Source organism: Mauremys mutica, chromosome 15 (assembly GCF_020497125.1).
Source record: "Mauremys mutica isolate MM-2020 ecotype Southern chromosome 15, ASM2049712v1, whole genome shotgun sequence".
Taxonomy (NCBI): Eukaryota; Metazoa; Chordata; order Testudines; family Geoemydidae; genus Mauremys; species Mauremys mutica.
Window position 1 is genome coordinate 19497346 of NC_059086.1, and position 21364 is coordinate 19518709.

The 21364-nt window shown below is 52.4% G+C and overlaps 1 protein-coding gene across 1 annotated transcript in view; it reads right to left on the minus strand.

The window, feature by feature from the left end:
• LOC123350087 (netrin-1-like) overlaps nt 1-21364 on the minus strand; it is a 34093-nt gene that overhangs the window by 5985 nt on the left and 6744 nt on the right. The window contains exons 2-4 of the mRNA XM_044988454.1: nt 2022-2989; nt 1469-1657; nt 1172-1321 (exon numbers count right to left, since the gene is read on the minus strand). Coding sequence (XP_044844389.1) covers nt 1172-1321; nt 1469-1657; nt 2022-2958 — 1276 coding nt within the window. The 5' untranslated portion in view covers nt 2959-2989. The remainder of the gene's footprint in view (nt 1-1171; nt 1322-1468; nt 1658-2021; nt 2990-21364) is intronic.

Here is a 21364-nt window from a genome sequence, read left to right on the forward strand (position 1 = left end):
ACAGGTTGAAGTCATGAGCTACGATGTCACTTCTTGAATTAGTGTTTGCACTTCCTGGATGGATGACTCACTTCTAGAGTTATGATGTCACTTTCTGAATGACAATGTCTCTCTCTCCCCTTCCACCACCGGAGGTGGGACATCCTGGAGTGCCACATGCCAGGCGACAGTGCCAGTTCCATGATGTCACTTCCTGAATTAACAATGCCCGCCCCCCCAGGCCCAGTTAGAGGTGGGCCTTCCTGGAGTGCATTACACCACATACCACACCTCTGGAGAGCTATGAGGTCACTTCTCGAATGAGCTCCTCCCCTACAGGCGGGACTTCCTGAAGTGCCCTAACCAGAGGTCAGATCCAGAGATATGAGCTCACTTCCTGAATTAGCATCTATTTTATCCCCCTCCCCTGAAAAACTCCCAGGAGGCGGGGCTTTCTGGGCAGGATCTGATTGGTGGATTAATATGTTACAAGTGGTTATCTTATTGAACAGAGTATAGGGACCCCACCTCTTTACAGTATTCAACAGAAAATGAAAGCTCTGCAGTTACCATATTCAATAGACTACATAGGCCCAGCCTGGCTACCGTATTGAGCAGTATATATGGGCCCAACCCAATTACCAAACTGAATGGAATATATGGGCCCAATTTAGTTACCATATTGAACAGAATATATGGGCTCTGTCTAATTACCATATTGAACAGAATATACAGCCTCTCCTGGTTACTCTAGTGAACAGAATACAGGTCCCAATTTGTTTACTGCACCTAACGAGGGTGACCAGATAGCAAATGTGACAAATAGAGGCACTTTTTGGGGGGTGGGTGAGTTTCAGTTGCCTATGTACGACAAAGCCCCTAATATCAAGATAGTCTGGTCACCCTACTAAAGGGAGTATAAAAGGCTTGACTGGTTACCATATTGAACAGAATATAAATGGCCCTTCCTGGTTACCATATTGAGCAGAATACATGGGCCTTTCCTGGTTACTGTATAGAGCAGAATATATGGGCCCAGTTTGGCTACCGTACTGAGCAGAATATATGGGCCTTTCCTGGTTACCATATTGAGCAGAATGTATGGGCCCAGCCTGGTTACCATATTGAGCAGCCTACATGAGCTCTGTCTAGGGGATTATACCCAGCCAGTATGTATAAGGGGCAGACTTACGGATGCAGGGGATGTGGGCCGTGCGGCTCTGCTGAAAGCCCTGGGCGCAGCGGTTGCAGGTGAGCCCGCTGACACCCATCTTGCACTGGCACTGCCCCGTGGTCTGGTTGCACATGGTGCCGACAGCTCCAGTGGGGTGGCACTGGCAGGCTGGGAAGGAAACAAGCAGGGTTAATGTCTATCCCAGCAGAAGGCCTCACAAGGGGTGGGGAGGTGCTGCGAGCTTCCCCACAGCAGTGCCCAGACGGGGATGCCAAAGTTGTGAGCTTCCCTGCAGCAGTGCCCTGTGTTGCTCACCCTTGCAGGCCCTGCGGCTGGTGATGGGCCGAGCCAGGTCACGTTTGAAACCCGGCTGGCAGTAGTGGCAGTGCCGCCCGGCCGTGTGGTGCCGGCAGTTCAGGCAGACGCCCCCGCTCTTGCGCCCCGACAGCTTGTACAGCTCCATGTTAAAGCGGCACCGGTGCGAGTGGCGGTTGCATTCGCAGGCTGCGGAGATAGAGTTGGGGTGGCGGTGGGGGAGTCGTCGTTCCAGTGATGCCCAGCAGGGGGCGCCTCAAACACCGGCAAACCCAGCCCATCCTTTACGCAGGTGCCGGTGCCCCTCAATCCCGACCCGCAGCCTCCCCCCCCCGCGCACGGTTCTCCCAGCCCTGGGCCCCTCAATCCCGACCCGCAGCCTCCTGCCAGCCCAGCCCTGGGCTCTCCACCCTCCCGCCCCAACTCTGCCAGTGCCCCCCAATCCTGACCTGCAGTGCCCACCCCCCTCCCGCCCGCTATCCCAGCCTGAGGGGAGCACCCTGGGGCTGCCCGGGTGCCCCCCCTTAGCAGCCAGGCACCCCCTGTCACTCACCCACGCACTCGTGGGCATCGCTGGGCGTGGCGCGCTGCCAGGGCCGGTCGCAATAGAAGGCCCTGCAGGTCTCGCACTCGGGGCCGGCCGTGTTGTGGCGGCACTGGCACTGGGGGGCGCCGCCGGGCCCGGCGGCCCCACACCGGGCAGCGTGCCCATTGCACCGGCACCGGCCCCCGACCTGCAGCTCCGACACCCCGTAGGAGGCTTCCCGGCCCCGCAGCCCCAGCCCCCGGTGCCTGCGGTCCAAGGCCACCCGCAGGTCGGTGGCCGTCACCCAGTCCTGGAGCACGGGGCTGTACTCGAAGGCTCGGGCCAAGGGGCGGCCGGCCAGGGGCATGAAAGCCACCAGCCCCCCCACCAGCGGCGTGGGGTCCGTCTGGGCGGCGGTGCAGATGGCTTCGTGCTCCGAGGCCTTGCTGACGGCCGAGGCCGGGGGCAGCCCGTAGGCCTGGCGGCAGCGGGCGGAGAAGAACTGGAAAGGCGTCCAGGAGTGGCCGTGGTCGGTGGATTTGTAGAGGGCCAGGGAGTGGGGGCGGGGGGAGCAGAAGCGGAGGGCCACGTAGAGCAGCTCGAAGCGGCCCCCCAGGGCCAGGGTCAGGCTGGCGTTGGCCACCGGCCCCGACTGCCAGCAGGTGGCCTCGCCGCCCGCGTCGGTCAGGTAGGCGGCGGGGTGGGCGGCGGCAGGGTCGGCCCCGTCGCAGAGGCGGCACCGGCGGGACGAGGCGTCGCCCGGGGGGCGGAAGGCGCACAGGCGCTGCGGGGGGCGGCCGCAGGTGGCGGAGACCTGGACGGGGCGCCCGGCGGCCAGGTCGGCCGGCTCCGGGAGGCAGTAGCGGGGCCGCCGGGCGGCATCGTAGCAGGGGTCGGAGGCCAGGGCCAGCAGGGCCAGCTGGAGCGAGAGCAGCACCCCCAGGCCCCCCCAGAGGCCAGGCATGGCCAGGTGGTCAGTGCCGGGCTGGCATCACCTGGAGAGACAGAAAGAGGAGAGGGTGAGGGGAAGGCCAGGCAGGAGACAGCCTGCAGTGGCCAGCCCCAGGCCCGCCCGCTTGCCAGAAAGCAGGTGGCTTCTCATTCCTTCCCCTGACTGCGGTGGGTCACAGAAACAGCCGTCGCTCGGCAGGACTCTGCCCCAGCCATATCCAGTGGTGGTGAGTTCCACAGGCTAAACCACTCAGCGGCTGGATCTCCTTCGCTGTCGTGCCCCACGTGTTCTGCGCTGAAGTGGGAGGGACCCAAGGGACCATCTCTGACCCACTTGCTCCAACTAACACCTTCCCCACCCTGGGCAGAACGCTGCTCCTGGGGTGCCAAAGCCAGCGCTTATGCTCAATGACCTAGTGGAGTAGCTCCATTTGCCAGCTCCAGTCAGCTGTAGTAGGGTGTTACCCTCGAGCTAAACCAGACACAAAAGGGCTACAGAACATACATAGTCAGTGTGTTGCATACACCACCATGCAGCCTCCCAAACCCAGGAGTCCTGGCTCCCAGCCTATCCCCCCCCCAGCTCTAACCACTAGACCCCACTCCTCTCCCAGAGCTGGGGATAGAACCCAGGAGTCCTGGCTGCCAATCCTCCCACACCGCTCTGACCACTAGACCCCACTCCCCTCCCAGAGCCAGGGATAGAACCCAGGAGTCCTGGCTGCCAATCCCCCCACACCGCTCTGACCACTAGACCCCACTCCCCTCCCAGAGCCAGGGATAGAACCCAGGAGTCCTGACTCCCAACTCCCCCACCCCGCTATAACCACTAGACCCACTCCCCTCCCAGAGCTGGGGAGAGAACCCAAGAGTCTTGCTCCCAGGGCCCCCATCGCTAACCACTAGCCCCCACTCCTCTCTCAGAGTCCGGCTTGGACTGGTGCTCGGAGAATTCTCTTTCTAGCTTCCTGACCGAGGTGTCACACATAGGCTCTAAATGCTCAGCAGATTTGGGGTGAGCAGGGCAGGGATGAATTTCTCTCCCGGCTCAGCTTGTCTGGGAATTCAGTGGGTTGGGGCGAAAGGCTCCTTCCTACCGGGCAGAGCTCACACAGCCGGGCTCATTGCAACGGCGGGTGCGCGGCCAGTCCGGCCCCACCTGCGCTGAACCAGACCCGTGGTGTTCGAGCCCACCCCAATGAGGCTTCGTCCCGCCTGTTCCGGCCCCTGCCAGCCCCCTCTTAATAGCCACCCTAGATCTAGCTCGCCGGGAACAGACCCCCAGCCCGTCTCTGTGCCATGTGGAGCCCAGCTGATCCCAACCTCCCTACACCCTCCTTGAGCTGGGATCCAGCCCCCCAGCCCTCTCAGCCGGGCTAATCCTGCCCACCCCTCTCTGCTGGTCCTCCCCCGACCGGTCCTTTCGCCCGCCCGGGGACGCTGGAATTTGGGGCTGGCTCACCTGAACCAGCCTTTGCCGCTCTGGGACACGCCCGTTTTCAGCCCCTGGCCCAGGAGGTCGCTTTGATCGCAGGCCAATCTCCAGGCTTCCCAGAGGGGTAAGGGACCGGGTGGAACTGACCGGCGGCCGGTCCCCCTAGGATCTAGGCATCTCACGCCCCAGGCTTGCTCCAACCTGCCCCGGGCCTGGCTGCGGCCAGCCTGGAAAAGGTTAACAGCCCCCCACCCCGGCAGCCCCAGCTCGGCGCTAATCCGGGTGCGTGACTGCTGTGAGAAGAGGCCCTTTAAATCCAGACTCTCACGGTTATTAAGGGCTCATCAGCTTGTTTCTGTCCTGATTCCCGCTCCCCCTGCAACCCACCCAAGCCCCCTTCTCCTTTCCCTGGCAGGGCCGATGGGGAAGGGGTGGATCTGAGAGAGGGTCCGCTGGCAGCTGGAGTCAATGCAGGATTCAGGCGGCCTGGAGGGGTAAAGGACACCCCCCCCCATCCACTGAACGGAGAGCCCCAAACGATCTCCAGTGGGGATGGCTGGCTCAGGGGACCCGGGCTGGGACATGGGGCCTTTCCCCTCTAGGGGGCGCCAGCGGCAATGTGGCCCCAGGGCAGGGGCCCAGGTGGCCCAGGGATGGGGAATGGGGCAGGGGCCTTTCACCCCACACAGAGAACTGGTTCTGATGCAGCCACAAATTTGCAGAGATAAAATAGTGAGGGCTCCTGGGGCCTGTTTCCCACTTGGATTCTCTGTGTGCATCTGTAAAGCCCTGAGTGGGGCCCCGATCTCGGCGACTCTGTGTCTGGGCAGCGCCCGGCCCAATGGGGCCCCAATCTCGGTGACTGTGTCTGGGCAGCGCCCGGCCCGACGGGGCCTCGATCTCGGTGACTGTGTCTGGGCAGCACCCGGCCCGACGGGCCCCGATCTCGGCGATTCTGTGTCTGGGCAGCGCCCGGCCCAATGGGGCCCCGATCTCGGTGACTCTGTGTCTGGGCAGCGCCCGGCCCGACAGGGCCCCGATCTCGGTGACTCTGGGTCTGGGCAGCGCCCGGCCCGACAGGGCCCCGATCTCGGTGACTATGTGTCTGGGCGGCGCCCAGCCCGACGGGGCCTCGATCTCGGCGACTCCGGGTCTGGGCAGCGCCCGGCCCGACGGGGCCCCGATCTCGGTGACTCTGGGTCTGGACGGTGCCCGGCCCGACGGGGCCCCGATCTCGGTGACTCTGGGTCTGGGCAGCGCCCGGCGCGATGGATGCCTGATTGTGACCAGAAGGAAATTCTCTTATTCTGCCTTAGCCCGGCCAGACACCTGTCTCTGCCTCCCTGTGTCTCTTGGACACTGATCGATGACTCAGGGGTGCTAAGTCTGGGATTAGGTCGTCGCGAATTCTTGATTTTCGCTGCGTTCCTGCGCTCCATGTTAAGTAAACACCTTCGCCCCCATCTGGGCCCCCGCCCCCCAACTCAGCCCCCACCCCTCCAGGGTAGGAAAATATACAAAGTGTGGGGAACCGCTCCCTGCTGAGAGTGCGCTTCTCCGAGCTGCGAGCTTCCCCGCAGCAGTGCCCCAGCCAGGAACTCCAGTGCTGCGAGCTTCCCCGCAGCAGTGCCCCAGCCAGGGACTCCAGTGCTGTGAGCTTCCCCGCAGCAGTGCTCTGCACATCCTCCTGTCCCATCCGCTCTCTCTCTCAAGATCTCACTGCTGCCAGCATCCTCCAGTGCTGGGCCCAGCTCCCCCGCCCCCCAGCACAGCCCCTTTCATGTCCGGCAGGATCTTCTGTTTGATTCATGGCAGCTGGGATTTTACACTGGGGCCCATCCTGCTGCTGCCTCCAGCTATTTATCACCCCGGTGGAGTGTGGGAAAAACCTCCTGGCCACACCTTCCCCCAGGTCTGGAGAGGGAGGTGTTGGTTCACAGCCAAGACTCCTGGGTTCTAGCCCCAGCACTGGGAGGGCAGTGGGGGCTAGTGGGTAGAGCAGGGGAGTGGCTGGGGGTCAGGACACCTGGGTTCTCTCCCCTTGCACTGGGAGGGCAGTGGGAGCTAGTGAGAAGCTCCCCGGGGGGGGCAGACGTGCTGGGAGCCGCGGGTCTGTGCCCAGCTCTGATTTCCCCGATTGCTAATTGCTGAGGTCAGCGCTAATTGTTAACATTCCTGCAGGGCTGAGAGGTCTCTGTCTTCCCACTCCTGGGGCCCGTCCCACCCCGAGCGCCAGCCCCCGGCCTCTCCGGGTTGGGAGTTACTGAGCCTGGATCCGAGGCCGCAGCCAGACCAGGTCCGGGAGTGCCTGGGCTGCCAGGGAGTGGATACTATCATTGGGTAGGACCTACAGTATAATGGGACATGGCGCGGGAGCATGGGAGGGCAGAGGCGGCTGGGTGGGACCCTTTCTAAGCACCCTATCTCCCCTGGCCCACCAAAACTCGCTGCCAGCCTCCCCCCGAACCTTCCCCCTAAACTCACCCTCATGTCCCTGAACCTTCCCCACAAAATCCCAGTGACCACCCTGAACGCAAACATCATCCAATCGTTTCTCAGTTTGGGACATGCTGGCCTCACACTGATCATTATTATTATGTGCTGCCCAGACACGGAGTCGCCGAGATCGGGGCCCCGTCGGGCCGGGCGCTGCCCAGACCCGGAGTCACCGAGATCGGGGCCCGTCGGGCCGGGCGCTGCCCAGACCCGGAGTCGCCGAGATCGGGGCCCCGTCGGGCCGGGCGCTGCCCAGACCCGGAGTCGCCGAGATCGGGGCCCGTCGGGCCGAGCGCTGCCCAGACACGGAGTCACCGAGATCGGGGCCCCGTCGGGCCGAGCGCTGCCCAGACACGGAGTCACCGAGATCGGGGCCCCGTCGGGCCGAGCGCTGCCCAGACACGGAGTCACCGAGATCGGGGCCCCGTCGGGCCGAGCGCTGCCCAGACACGGAGTCACTGAGATCGGGGCCCCGTCGGGCCGAGCGCTGCCCAGACACAGAGTCACCGAGATCAGGGCCCCGTCGGGCCGGGCGCTGCCCAGACACAGAGTCGCCGAGATCGGGGCCCCGTCGGGCCGAGCGCTGCCCAGACACAGAGTCGCCGAGATCGGGGCCCCGTCGGGCCGGGCGCTGCCCAGACACAGAGTCACTGAGATCGGGGCCCCGTCGGGCCGGGCGCTGCCCAGACACAGAGTCACCGAGATCAGGGCCCCGTCAGGCCGGGCGCTGCCCAGACACAGAGTTACTGAGATCGAGGCCCCGTCGGGCCAGGCGCTGCCCAGACACAGAGTCACCGAGACCGGGGCCCCGTCGGGCCGGGCGCTGCCCAGACACAGAGTCGCCGAGATCGGGGCCCGTCGGGCCGGGCGCTGCCCAGACCCAGAGTTACTGAGATCGAGGCCCCTTCACATTGGACGCTGCCCAGACACCATCATGAGAGCAGACCCAGGCATCAGATGGGCTGTGACAGGTGGCTAACAGAGGCACCCAGCGGGTGAGGGATGAGCTAAGCGAAGGGTTTAACAGGTCTCTCAGCTCCCTCTTTGCTGGAGCGTCCTGGAACTCTTGCCGGTTTTGTCTGTATTTGATTTCAGGTTCAGAGGGGAGAAAAGAAAGAAAGAAAGAAAGAAATATTGGATGAAGGAAAGTGTGACTGAAAGAATAAACGCAGGAATGAAGGAAAGAAATAAAGGACAGAGCCAATGGATGAAGGAAAGAAACTGCACCCGAAAGCATGACAGAGGAGTGAAGGAAAGGATGAAGGAAACATATAGGAAAGAATGACCAGAGGAGGGGAAGAAACAAAGAAAGGAAGGAAGGAACGGAAGGAAGGAATTAACTAGAGGATGAACCAATGGGAACTGACGGGAGAAGGAGGAGTGAAGGAGACACCAGGAAGGATGGATGGATGGATGAGGAAAGAGCCGAGGAAAGACTGACAAAAGACATGAAGACAGAAGGAAATGAAGAAAAGAGGAACGAATAAAGCGATGGAAGGAGGGAAAGACGCGGAGGCCAGTGGAGAAGTGCAGGAGGCCGCCAGTTGGGAGCAGTTTATACTGGGCCAGGGGAGATTGGGGTGGGGAGGAGCTGTAGGCATTAGGTTTTTGGGGGGGCTGCTGGGGGGGGGAGGTTGTTCCTTAGTCCTGGGGGCTACAGGGCTGTGGGTAATAATGGCTCTCTAATCATTAATGATTATTAATAATGAATTGATGATTAGCATAAATTGTTAGTGGCTAAAAGCATAAGTGATATTACTAGCCAGCACATATTTATTACTAATTATGCATCAGTGTTGATAACACATGGCCATCCATAATCAGATTATTAGGAATGATTAATATATACTAACATGGCTAATTAATACTTATAATAATTTATAATTGAAAATTAATATTTAATTAATGGTACTAATTGCTAAAAAAATTAATCACCAATAACTAGCAATCAGTAAGATTTACTAACACTTAATTAGCAATAGACAATTGCCAAATATTTAATTAGTGGCAATTAATATTTTCTACTTAATAATTACAACTAACCGCTAACAAATAATTAAGCAATCAGATATAATTACTGGTAATAATTCATAATTGCTAATGAATGTGACAATACATGTTATCAAATAATTAGCAATCATTAATAATTACTTACAATTAACTAGCAATAGACAATTGCTAATAGTTAATGACAATACTTACTAATAAATAATGACAACTAATGTCTAATAATTAGCAATCAATAATACTAGCAATAATCTATAATTACTAATGAACATTTCATGACAATTACTAGATAACAAATAATTTGCAATTAATAACAGCTAATAAACATTGATTATTAATAATCAATTATTATTATTAATAATAAAGAACCTATCACAATTACTGGCAAATAATTATATAATAATAATTATTATAAGTTACAAGTAGTTATATTAGTCCTATTATTAAATATTAACAAATAATGAATAGCACATGGGAAATGAGCTATATATAATCAATATTTGATTAATAACAAATATTAACAAATAATTGAAGACAATGACTGATTGTCTACAATTAACTATAATAATATTAATTAATAAATGGAATAACAGCAAATAACAAATAATCAATTACAGTTACCAAATGTCAATAAATTGGTGCTATTAATCATTGTTAATAGATCTGCACTAATTATCACTAATGTGTTATGAATGACGAAAACAAAAATTAATGGAAATTCATATTAACACCATAAAATTGACATGATTAACAATGTCATATTCAGTAACGATTATTAAATATTACACCTATTCCTGACAGTAATTAGTGTATAATATAATATATACATATAATCGATGTCTAACGGACAGTAATTATCAATTGTTATTAAAACCTGGCGTTCACTCACCACGCCCTTTTATTAGAAATATTTAAAAGCAATTCATATGATTAATAATTGTGTACAACCAAAGTCGAGATAATTATTAAAACCTACCTACTATCCAAACTCTATTAATGAGAGTAGCAATTAGTGTGTAATGGGTAGCAATTATTTATTATTAGACCCTATAATTGCTCTTTATTATGAACGTTTAAAAGCTCTGCTCGTCAGCAATCGTTTGTGTATAACCAACGGCAAATATTACTATTAAAACCGACCATTGCTCTTTCGTGGGGATACTGAAAAGATGTTCATGATGTCAGCAATTGTTCACGTGTGGCAGCCATTATTAATCATGAGCACCAATCCTTGCTCTCTGTTAATTACTAATATTTATAATCCATTCCGATTTGTAAATCATGTGTGTAATTATTAAGTCTTTATCAAATTGATTCCTGATCTTTATGACTAACTAATCTTTAAACTCTATTCCCCTTTGCAACCATTTATGTAGAGCAACAATCGTGACACATTATTAAAACCTAGCGTTGCTGTTTGTTAATAACTAATATCTACAACCGATTAGGATTTGTAATCATGTGGGCGATTATTATTATTATTCCGTTAGCCCTGATCTTTACTCATAACTAACTTTTAAACGCTATTCATCTTAGCGATCCGTTGTGCAGAGAAGCAACCACTGACCACTGGAAAAATCTCACCTTGCTCTCCGTTACTTACAAATCTTTAAACGCTGTTCAGGGGGTGCCTAAAAACCCCTTAATAACGGAGTTACAGATTGCAACGTGGGGGAGAGAGACACAGGGCGTAAGTGGGTGACGCTGAATTATCTGGGTTATACAGCTGGCTGGGGGATCTGAAGCAGAGGTTCTCAACCCAGGGATGTACCCCTGGGGGCACAGAGAGATCTTCCAGCGGGTACATCAACTCATCCAGAGATTTGCCTCGTTTTACAACAGGTGACAGAAGAAGCCCTAGCGAAGTCAGGACAAACTAACATGTCCTACAGACAGTGACTTGTTTATACTGGTCTGTAAACGATACCCTGAAACCCTTCTGTATTTTGGTCTGGCTCTCTGACTCCAGCGTGCCGGAATGGGACAGGGAACATGGCAGTTGAGGGCTCCGGATCAGGAATTCATGGGGTTTTTGCTCTTCTGTGGGATTTCCTCCAAGCCCCCCCTTCCCCCCCAGTTTCCATAAATGACCAGCAGGGTGTTGTCTCTGCACTAACGAACCGCACAGGGGAGCTGCCCTCGTTCGATTAGCAGCTCAATAAATCTTTCCAGTCCAGAGTGTCTTTCCCGAGGGGTGGAAGAAAAGGACGGGCCCAGGTGAGGTTGTGGCATCTCACAACTCCGCAAGGATGCAAATCAACACACACGCACAGATGCAAAAACCAAGGACACCAAAAGGCACTAATGCTGCTTGGCAAAATGTCAACGCACAGATGTGCCAAGCACACGGGTCTGGGTACACAATCACACATGTACACCCCCCCCGAAGTCACACTCACACACATCACACGCCCACCGAACTCAGATGCCAAGCCTACGCGCAGTGAGAACCACCACACAACCCCCGAGCCAACACACGCACACAGCCACGTACCAAACACAAACGCACAGCAAAGAACAATCCCGCCCCCAAATTCACACAAACCAACAGCAACACACTCACCAAACCCACCCGTACCAAACACAACACAACACACCAACAACTCATCACCCTACGCAACCACGCCACAAATAACAACCACCCACCCCCCAACCCAAGCACACACCTCCAAAAACCACCCACACAGAGCAATCCCTCCACCCAAAACTATACTCACCGCACCCACCCACCCATGTCCCAAAATAACCACACAGCAAAACAAGACACATACATACCCACCCACCAAAAATGACACACAAGCAAAAAGAACCATATGGCCCCTCGCAAACCTACACATGACAACCCTCCCCAAGCAACTAGACAGCAAAAAAGCAACACACACATACCCCCCCCGAAAAAGTACACACAAAACACACCACACAATACAGCACACACAAACCTACACAGGACAGACACTCGTCACAAAAAAACCAAGCAGACAGTTAAAACCAACACCCTCCTCCCCCCCCAAAAAAAACCTACAGCCAAGCAAAAACACACCCCCACACAAACCTACACACAGAAACCTACACACAACAACCACCCAGCACACCAAAACCACCACCCAAGCAAAAGCAAAACAACCCCCCCCCCAAACTTTTTTGGAGGGCTCTTTCTTTCAAACCAAGAGGAAACCCACCCACCTGAGACAAGCACCTGCCTATCCTGAAACTTTCCCCGCGCGGCTCAGAGCCAGCGCCCGGGGATCCAGGCTGCCCTCATCTCGGCCAGGCCTCCTAGACCCTGCGCTCACGGATTCCCCTCTGCCCCTCCTGGGGGGCAGACAAAGAGATAATCCTCGGAGGAAACAGACAGACACCTACAGCAAACTCTGGAGTCCCCCTCGCTGCTCCGCAGTGAGATCGGCTGCTCAGCGTCCTGTCTCTGCTGCTAATGTCTCCGATCCGCACGCGCCTCGCCAGCGCTGTCAGCTCTGCCGCCGGGAGGCATGTGGGGACGAGGGGCCCGACCCCGTGACCTGCCAGATCAGCAGCCGGCTACTACTGGGCGAGATTCCCAGCTGGCGTCAATCAGCCGTAGCTCCATTGGAGTCAATGGGACCCGATCCCCACCAGGGCAATCCGAGAAACAGGATCGGACCCAAGGCGAGTCGAGCCCATTGTCCCGGCCCTGACCATGGCCAGAGCTGATGCTGATCAGTGACACTCAGCCCTCGGGGTCAGGAGCCGAATCAGCATTACCCGAAGGAGCCACAGCTGTGTGAACTCATTGTTTCATTTACTACAGAACTATTCACATTTAAACAGTCCGACGGGGAAATATTTAAGTTTATATAGAGAGATCTATAATTCTCGCAGCAAATGAGTTACTAACTTAGTGCCAGTTGCTCACTTCGCTGGTTGAGAACACAGTAAAAGCATCCAGATGCGTTAATAATCTAGATTGGTCAATAATTAAATCACGCACTGGTTTAATATCATGTGCTCAAAGAGCCGCAGGAGACACGTGAAAGAGCCACCGGCAGCTCGCGAGCCGCAGGCTGAGCCCGTCACTGCTTCAGATGAAGGTGCGAGAACCACGCACATCTGCTCGGGCCCATGGCAGAGGTGTATTCCCAGGAGCTCCCGTGCTGAGCTCTGTTAGCCCCGTCAGGATCCGGGGCCGCGTAGCCATCAGCGTTATGGCTGTGGGCCAGGGGCCTAGAAAAACCCAGAGAGGGAAACTGACCAGAGCAAAGAGAGAGAGAGAGAGAGAGAGAGAGAGTGTGTGTGTGTGTGTGTGAAATTGACAAGATGCCCAGGTGAAACCGACTCAATTATTTTCACTCTCCGAAGAGATAGGGGCCCAACAGAGAGTATCAAAGACGCAGAGGGAGGGGGGCTCTGACTCTTCTCTCTCCAACGCCAGCACAGACCAGAAACAGCCCTGTCAAAACGCACGCGCAGGGGGAGTTTAAAATCAAAGCCGGGATTCAAATGTTCCACAGTCTCCTAAACACTTTTGGAAATTGGTCCCTCTGATTTTCGGCGGGACCGAAGGCTCCCACGAAGCTGAAGTGCTTTTGAAAATACTGCCCTGCTCTCTTTCTCAAAAATCCGCCAGGACGCAATCAGAACTGCACTGCCTGATGAAGGTGTCACCGTATCAACGAACGGCGCGTCCTTGGATTTCCACTCGCTGGGAACCAGGCCCTGGTGGAGTTTCTTTTACAACCTGAAAAGGCCTCTTTCCGTTTACTTAAACTTTTCTTCGCTCACTTAGAATTTCCCCCCTCATCTTTCATTTGTCTTGTCTTCTTCTCTCTTAAAACCCTTCTCCTTTAAAAAAAAAAGCAACCCCCCCCTAGAAAAACCCCCTCCCTTTCCCTCTGATTCCTCCCTAATGATCGGAACTTTCCAAATTCGATTTTCCGCTCCTCCCGTAACCTTCACCTCCCCCCATCACCACTCCAGATTTTCCTTCTGTTTCACCATCTGCCATCACCGAAGGCTGTTAAGAAGAACCTCCTGTAGGCAGAGAGATATTTTTCAAATAACATGACAGAGCCCTGTATGCATTTGAAGAAGTGAGGGTTTTTTACTCACGAAAGCTTATGCCCAAATAAATCTGTTAGTCTTTAAGGGGCTACCGGACTCCTTGTTGGTTTTGTGGATACAAACTAACACGGCTACCCCCGATACTTGCCTCGTATATAGAAATCAAGCGAAAGGAAACCAGGACGGCCTTCTGTTAAAAGCTACCCCAACATATCAGAGTCTGGATAACATCCAGGGATTCAAAACAGGAAGGCGAGGTTTTTATTTGCCGGGGGTTTCAAAAATACCTAAATCCTCAAACTCGGGCTTCTAAAAAACCAACGAACCAGACAGGTGCTTTGAAACACTGTGCCCAAGTTTGCGATCAGTTTTTAGGATCGGGGATTCACTCAGCAAAGACGCTTCTGTCTGAATTTTCTTGGGACTTGCTGTCCCATTTCAGAATTCAAAGTTAAATGCACGGTTTTTTTTCCAGTCTACAGGACCAGACCCTCAGCTGTGGGGAATGAGGATGAATCAGTAAGCTCCTTCTAAAGCATCAGTGATAAGGCAGCAGTCTAGACCGCACAAACTGCAAGAGAATATTTGAAATTTGCCGCCATTTTTTTAGCAACAGGCAGCGTGGATTTTACGAAAAACACCCGCCACTCAACCGCCGCATTAGTTCTGACTATTTTTGCACCTGTTTTCATGGCAAGTCCCACTCACAATCACAGGACTTGTGTAAGGCGGGGGCGTTAAATATATTTTTTGCTCCGATGCAAGCACAAGTCACGGCTCCAGAGTAAAAGATGAACTCCAATTGTGCCCCCAAAGCGCAGATTCAAGCTCTTTGCTACGTAGGAAAAATATAACGTCCCCTTCTCAAAGCGTCAGTGCTTCTGCTGTGATGAAAGGATGGATTTCCTGAGGCGCGCCACTGAAATCTCTTAATTTGTTTACGTGGTAGAATTAAATTAAAAAATGGATCCTTTAAGAAACGAAACACCCGCGTGAGTCTTCACTTTTGTTATCAGAACAACACACACTTGCCGTTAGAAAGGGTCACAAATATTTTCCACCAGATCCGTTTTCTCTTGGAGATTGCAGTTTTGTGGAAATCGAAATTATTGTGGGGGAATGTGTCAATTTCAAGGAAATTTTAGACCGGGAGACGCCCACGCGAATTGTTTCAGCTTTCTCGGTATGTTCTGGTAAAGTTGAAACGTTCTGAGTTTATTTTGGTGCATTTTGTTTTAGCTTTAATATATTGTTATTATGTTTACATGATACTGTAGTATTCATAGAATCATACAATCGTAGGCCTGGAAGGGACCTCGAGAGGTCATCTAGTCCAGTGCCCTGCACTCAGGGCAGGACTAAGTATTATCTAGACCATCCCTGACAGGTGTTTGTCCAACCTGCTCTTAAAAATCTCCAGTGATGGAGATTCCACAACCTGCCTGGGCGATTTATTCCGGTGCTTAACCCCCCTGACAGAAAGTTTTTCCTAATGTCCAACCTAAACCGCCCTTGCTGCAATTCAAGCCCCTTGCTTCTTGTCCTCTCCTCAGGGGTTAACGAGAACAATTTTTCTCCCTCCTCCTTGTAACAAGCTTTCATGTACCTGCACTTTGTGATCAAGTCCCCTCTCAGCCTTCTGTTTGTTTTAATATTATATTTTATATATTTAATCTAACATATTTAACATACAATCTTAAATATAATCTATAGAACATATATACGATATATTACATATACATTTAAGATCTAATATATAGAATATACATATTTAAGATCTGATTATATATACAAATAAATATAGTTAAGCTCTAATATTATATATGTTAAGCTCTAAAATTTTATATATATATGATCTAAAGTAATATATAGACTATGTATATATTTAAGATGTAATCTCCAGAACAGATATTTAAGACTGAATCGAAATACCAAAGTCCAAACAAAACGAATCAAAAGAATCACATCAATATGGAAAGTTTTAACCTTATCAAAAATCAAAAGTTTCAAAACAAATCATCCGCCTGGGCCTGGAATTGACATTATCCAGAATTTGTGTTTTGTGGAAAATTTCAAAGTTTCAGCTTTTGGTTGAGACGCCGAACAGGCTCCCCCCTCCCCGCCCCGCCTCGCTTTCCCCCGGATGTCAGAATCTCCCACAAACCAAAGTCCCGTTCCCAACCAGCCCTGGAAATCAGACTGCCATGCAGCGGAGTGAAAACCGATTGTTGCCGCTAAAGTCGTTTAAAAAGAATCAGATCTTCAGCCGGGGTAGATCAAACACCTCCGAACAGCAGAGGGTTATCACAGGTGCAACCAGCAGCTAGACACTCAATTTCCACTTCTGAAAATCGCCCCCATAAATCATGTTCATTGATCCACAAAAAGGGAAGATGGCTTTTTTTAAGCTGGCCTTTTTTTTTGGGTTTTTTTTAAGGAACAGGCCTCTTGGATTTCACAGAGACAAAACCCACTTCCTCCCCACTCTGCTGTACCTGCCGGTGTTACAGTTAACGCACGAGAACCACAACCGATGGCCGAGTTAAATCTATTTCTCCTCTCGGCCACCAAGACCGGGCGAAATCGTCAGCCGTGTGTAAATCGACGTAGATCCACTGACTTTCGCAGGGAGAAAAAAGACTCGTGTCAGCTAAAAAAATGTGCCCCGTTCCCCCATTCCAGTTAACTTTCTCCAGGCATGAAATGATACGTTTCCAAACCAGCTGAGGACCTTTGTGCTTGGTTTCCTTTGGGCCCAATTCTCTTCTCATTTACGCTGCCAGAAATCCCGGAGTTAGTGAGAGCAGAATCCTACCCGCCCAACCTGGTTCTAACCTCGGGCCTGGGCCAGAAGGAACCGGCAAGTGGATTGCTAATGACTGGCCTGGCGCCTCGAAAGAAAGATGAGCCGTGGGGAAGGAGCAAATTTCACATCAGCTCCCCTGCTGCCTTTCCATTTCACGCTCCGACACCGAAATGTTCCCCCTCGCCCCGAACCAGATGTTCCAGGGCCCCCCTGTCGGGCAGAGCCACGGGGAGCATAAATTATTTTAGAAACAGTCCCCCAACGCCCCCCCCACCACCAGCAAAAAACCATCATAGACTCCAGGGAACCATTGTGATCAACTCCAACCTCCTGGCTAACGCAGGGCCAAGAACGTTCTCTAGAGCGGAGCATTTAGAGAAACATCCCGTCTTGGCAGTGACGGAGAATCCACCACAACCAGTGGCGTAGCCAGGTTTTAAGTGTAGGGGGTGCAAATATAAAAAAGGCGTCTCCCCCGGCTCCTCCTCTGGCCACGCCCCCGTGCTGAGCGTGGGGTGCGATGGCCGAGGAGCCGGCCCCCTCACTCCTCCGGCCACGCCTGCCACCCCCCCTTAGCTCCTCCGGCCGTGCTGCCGCCGGCGCCGGCCTGGAAGGCGCTGCTTTTTGAAAACGTGCTGAGGGGAAGCGGCTGCTTCCCCTGAACCCCGCTAGCTACGCTACGGACCACAACCCATGGAGAATTGTTCCAATTGCAATGGCTAATCGCCCTCCTTAATCCACCTTATTTCCAGTCGGAATTTGTGCAGCTTCCGCTTCCAGCCACGTTAGACCTGTGCTAGATCGACAAGCCCCTTATCCAATCTTTGGTCCCCATGTCGGCAGTTCTAGGCTAGGATCAAGTCACACCTCAGCCTTCTCTTTGTTCAACTTGGCAGAAGATCACTCCCAGGCCTACGGAAAATCCCATGAGCTAGGCCAGAGGCTCTCAGTGTCTCCAGATGACGGGACCCCTTTCGGGAGTCTGATTTGTCTTGCACGCCCCCAAAGTTTCCCCTCACTTAAAAACGACCTGCTTCCAAAATCAGAGCTAAGAACACAAAAGCGGCACAGCCACACGGTTAGCGGGAACCGGCTGCCTTTCTGCTTTTTACCATATCGTTATAAAACCAATCAGCTGGAATATAAATATTGTATAAGTCATTGTCTGTATGAAATGTTAGTTGCACTGACTTCGCTAGGGCGTTTTCTGCCGCCCGTTGTAAAACTAGGTAAATCTCTGGATGACTTGATGTACCCCCTGGAAGAGCTTCGTGTACCCCCGGGGTTTGTGTACTCCTGGATGAGAATAACTGTGCTAGGACCTTTCGCATTTGTGCCTCTCATGAGCTGGGTGACAAACAGACTTTCTGGTTCTTCTGATAAATCGGGGGTGAGGGGGGGAATTCATTTTTAGTTAAAAAAATAATCTTTTTTGGTGACATTTTGATTGCACCCACAAGTTGGAATTGGTTTTGATTCGGGTCGAAGGAAACGACTCGCTGCAATGCTGAGCGTTTTTAAAAGCACCAGGCGATGTCTAAAGGAAGAGATGCTTCCAATTGAAAAACACAAAACTATTTGGTTAGAAAATGTCTAAACAAATCATTGGGGGGGAGGGAGAATTTTTTTTTTCCATTTTTTTCTTGGACCGGAAGAATTGAGTGAAATTGACCCAAATCCACAAATTGTTTCCATGGCACCAAAGCTGTGCTTCTCATCCCCTGCCCCCTCGCAAAAAAATTTTTTTGGTTGAAAAAATGTTGCAGCTTCTCCTCCCCAGCATTAGGGGGTCAAGTTTTCAGAGGCAGGTTCCAGGGGAGAGATTTAGGAAGGAAGGGATCTGGTTTACGCCCTGTATGTTAGCAGGATTGGATCCCTTCGACCGAATTTAAATCAGAAGCTGTTCCGCTATGGAGTGAGATCAGAATCCGGCCCTGCCCCCATTGCAATTGGGGCGACTCCGGATTGACCCCAGGGAGCTGAGATCAGAATCCGGCCCTGCCCCCATTACAACTGGGGTGACTCCGGATTGACCCCAGGGAGCTGAGATCAGAATCCGGCCCTGCCCCCATTACAACTGGGGTGACTCCGGATTGACCCCAGGGAGCTGAGATCAGAATCTGGCCCTGCCCCCATTACAACTGGGGTGACTCCGGATTGACCCCAGGGAGCTGAGATCAGAATCCGGCCCTGCCCCCATTGCAATTGGGGCAACTCCTGATTGACCCTGGGGAGCTGAGATCAGAAACCAACAAGTTTCCCCAGTGGTTAGTGGCTCTAGGGAGGTTCTATTTAATTTATCCATCTCCTCACATACCCTCCATCCATCCATCCACCACCCATCCACATCCCGCCTTCCATCATCCATCCACCACCCATCCACATCCCGCCTTCCATCCATCCATCCACCACCCATCCACATCCCGCCTTCCATCCATCCATCCACCACCCATCCACATCTCGCCTTCCATCCATCCACTCACCACCCATCCACATCCCGCCTTCCATCCACCCACCCACCACCCATCCCGCCTTCCATCCAACCATCCACCCACCACCCATCCACATCTCGCCTTCCATCCATCCACCCACCACCCATCCACATCCCGCCTTCCATCCACTCATCCCTCAACAGGCCCCTCCACAACTTCCCAAACACCCCCTTCCAGCCAACATCCACAGGTGAGTATAGGGGGCAAGTGTAGGCACAACAGATAGATAGATAGATAGATAGATAGATAGATAGATAGATAGATAGATAGATAGATAGATAGGGAGGTGTCGGGATAGATAGACAGACAGACAGACTGACTGACTGAATCACGTAAATACATAAGCAGAACAATAAAACTGCTGCTCGGTAACAACTGCCCAGCACTGACTGATACGTCCAGTACTGACTGATACGTCCAGTGAATAGTTCCTCATTACTCAGTTCTTGAGGTTCGGACTTTGGGCTGGGGGTGAAAGCTGCGGGTGCAGACCCTGGATTTGTTCCGTGCCCGCTGCCCGCTCTAACCCGGCTGCCCTGGCCCCACTCTGAGGACCGGAGACATTCAGCAGAGCACAGGGACCGTGCCCAGTTGTTCTCTGGAGAACAGCTTTGTCACAGATCCTCAGCCAGGGTCAAGCAGCCCCAGTGACCCCAGTGGCGCTACGACCGAGTGACACTTGCTGCGCGTCTGGTCTCCGAATGCTTTAAATCTTCAAAGCACCAACTGGTTCCTCGGCTCCACGAGCTAACAGGGTCACGTTTCCCAGCGCTCCAGTGAGAATTTTACCCCTGCTGAGGGAAAGATAAACATTGTTCTGCGCTGCCCGAACTCTCTGGGGATCGTCTCGTGGTAACTCGCTAGTGGCCGTGCTCTGATGCTTCTCAGTTCCTGCTCTGGACTAGCACATCGAATAAAGACTCACTGAGATCGGATTTGGGGCCCCATTGGGCTGGGCGCTGCCCAGACCCAGAGTCACCGAGATCGGGGCCCCGTCGGGCCGGGTGCTGCCCAGACACAGAGTCACCGAGATCGGGGCCCCATCACACAGAAACAAGGTAAGAAAAATGTTGCTTAAGAACTTAGTAAAGTTTGATTTTAGCTTATTTAAAAGCAATTAAGCATAGCACCCACTACTACCCATTTTAATCAACAATCATGCCAATGAATAATAAAGTACATAAAATAATAATAAGTATCGAGAACATAAATTAAAATGAATCATTAGCAATTATGTATCTTTGTATGACCAATAATAGTTTAATAATAGAAACACTTTAAATAATAAATGATATAAAGTAGTTATGGGTGATATAAGATAATAACAGCCATGAGAAATCGTAAGGAATTATGTATTCCCTGTATTATCAATGTAAATTAACTAATACATTATCTCAAATAATTGTTGGTCATATGAAACACTGAATATAAATAAATTGGTCAAACTGAAATCACGGCCGTGAAACAGGGACATTCAAATAAATGACACCAAAGCAGTTACAATCGGTCGACTTATAGAGCTATCGGTGAATTCTGCAAATATTACGGGCGGACGGAGCAGCTGACGAACAAGTACGGGAGAAGCCTGGGACTCGGCGAACGCTACCAGAGATCTTAGCAGAGGAAAGATTTGATTTGCTGGGCCCATTTTACGAGGTTTGGCGGGCGAGGCGCGTTGACAGGCACCGGAAATCGAGGGGAGAAGAACACGCGGCAGAAAAAGAAGCCGTCGGATGACCGACGTGGTGCCCTGGATGGCTCCAAGGACCCGTCATCCCCAAAGAGATGAGCAGAGGATGGCACAGAACAGACCCCACCCTGGCTGCAAACCTCCAGGAAGGGAGATGCCACGTAAGAACGGAAAACAATACCAGGGAGGAATCATGTCACGACGTATCGCCCGTATGACCGACGACAATTTCAACATCCTATGATGACACAAGACATTCCTGAGCCCCGTTCTCAGTGGGGAGCCAGCGCTGGTTCTACAAGCAAGCTCCCCCTGTGATTTCGGCGCAGTGGCCGTCTCTCTTGCTCTGTGCCCACGTCTTGCCAACGTTTCTGCCCCCACCCCAAGGTTGCGGCGCTTTGTTCTACCTCCAAGCTTTGGGCTCCACACGGGGGCATGCGGGGGAGAGTCTCTGCT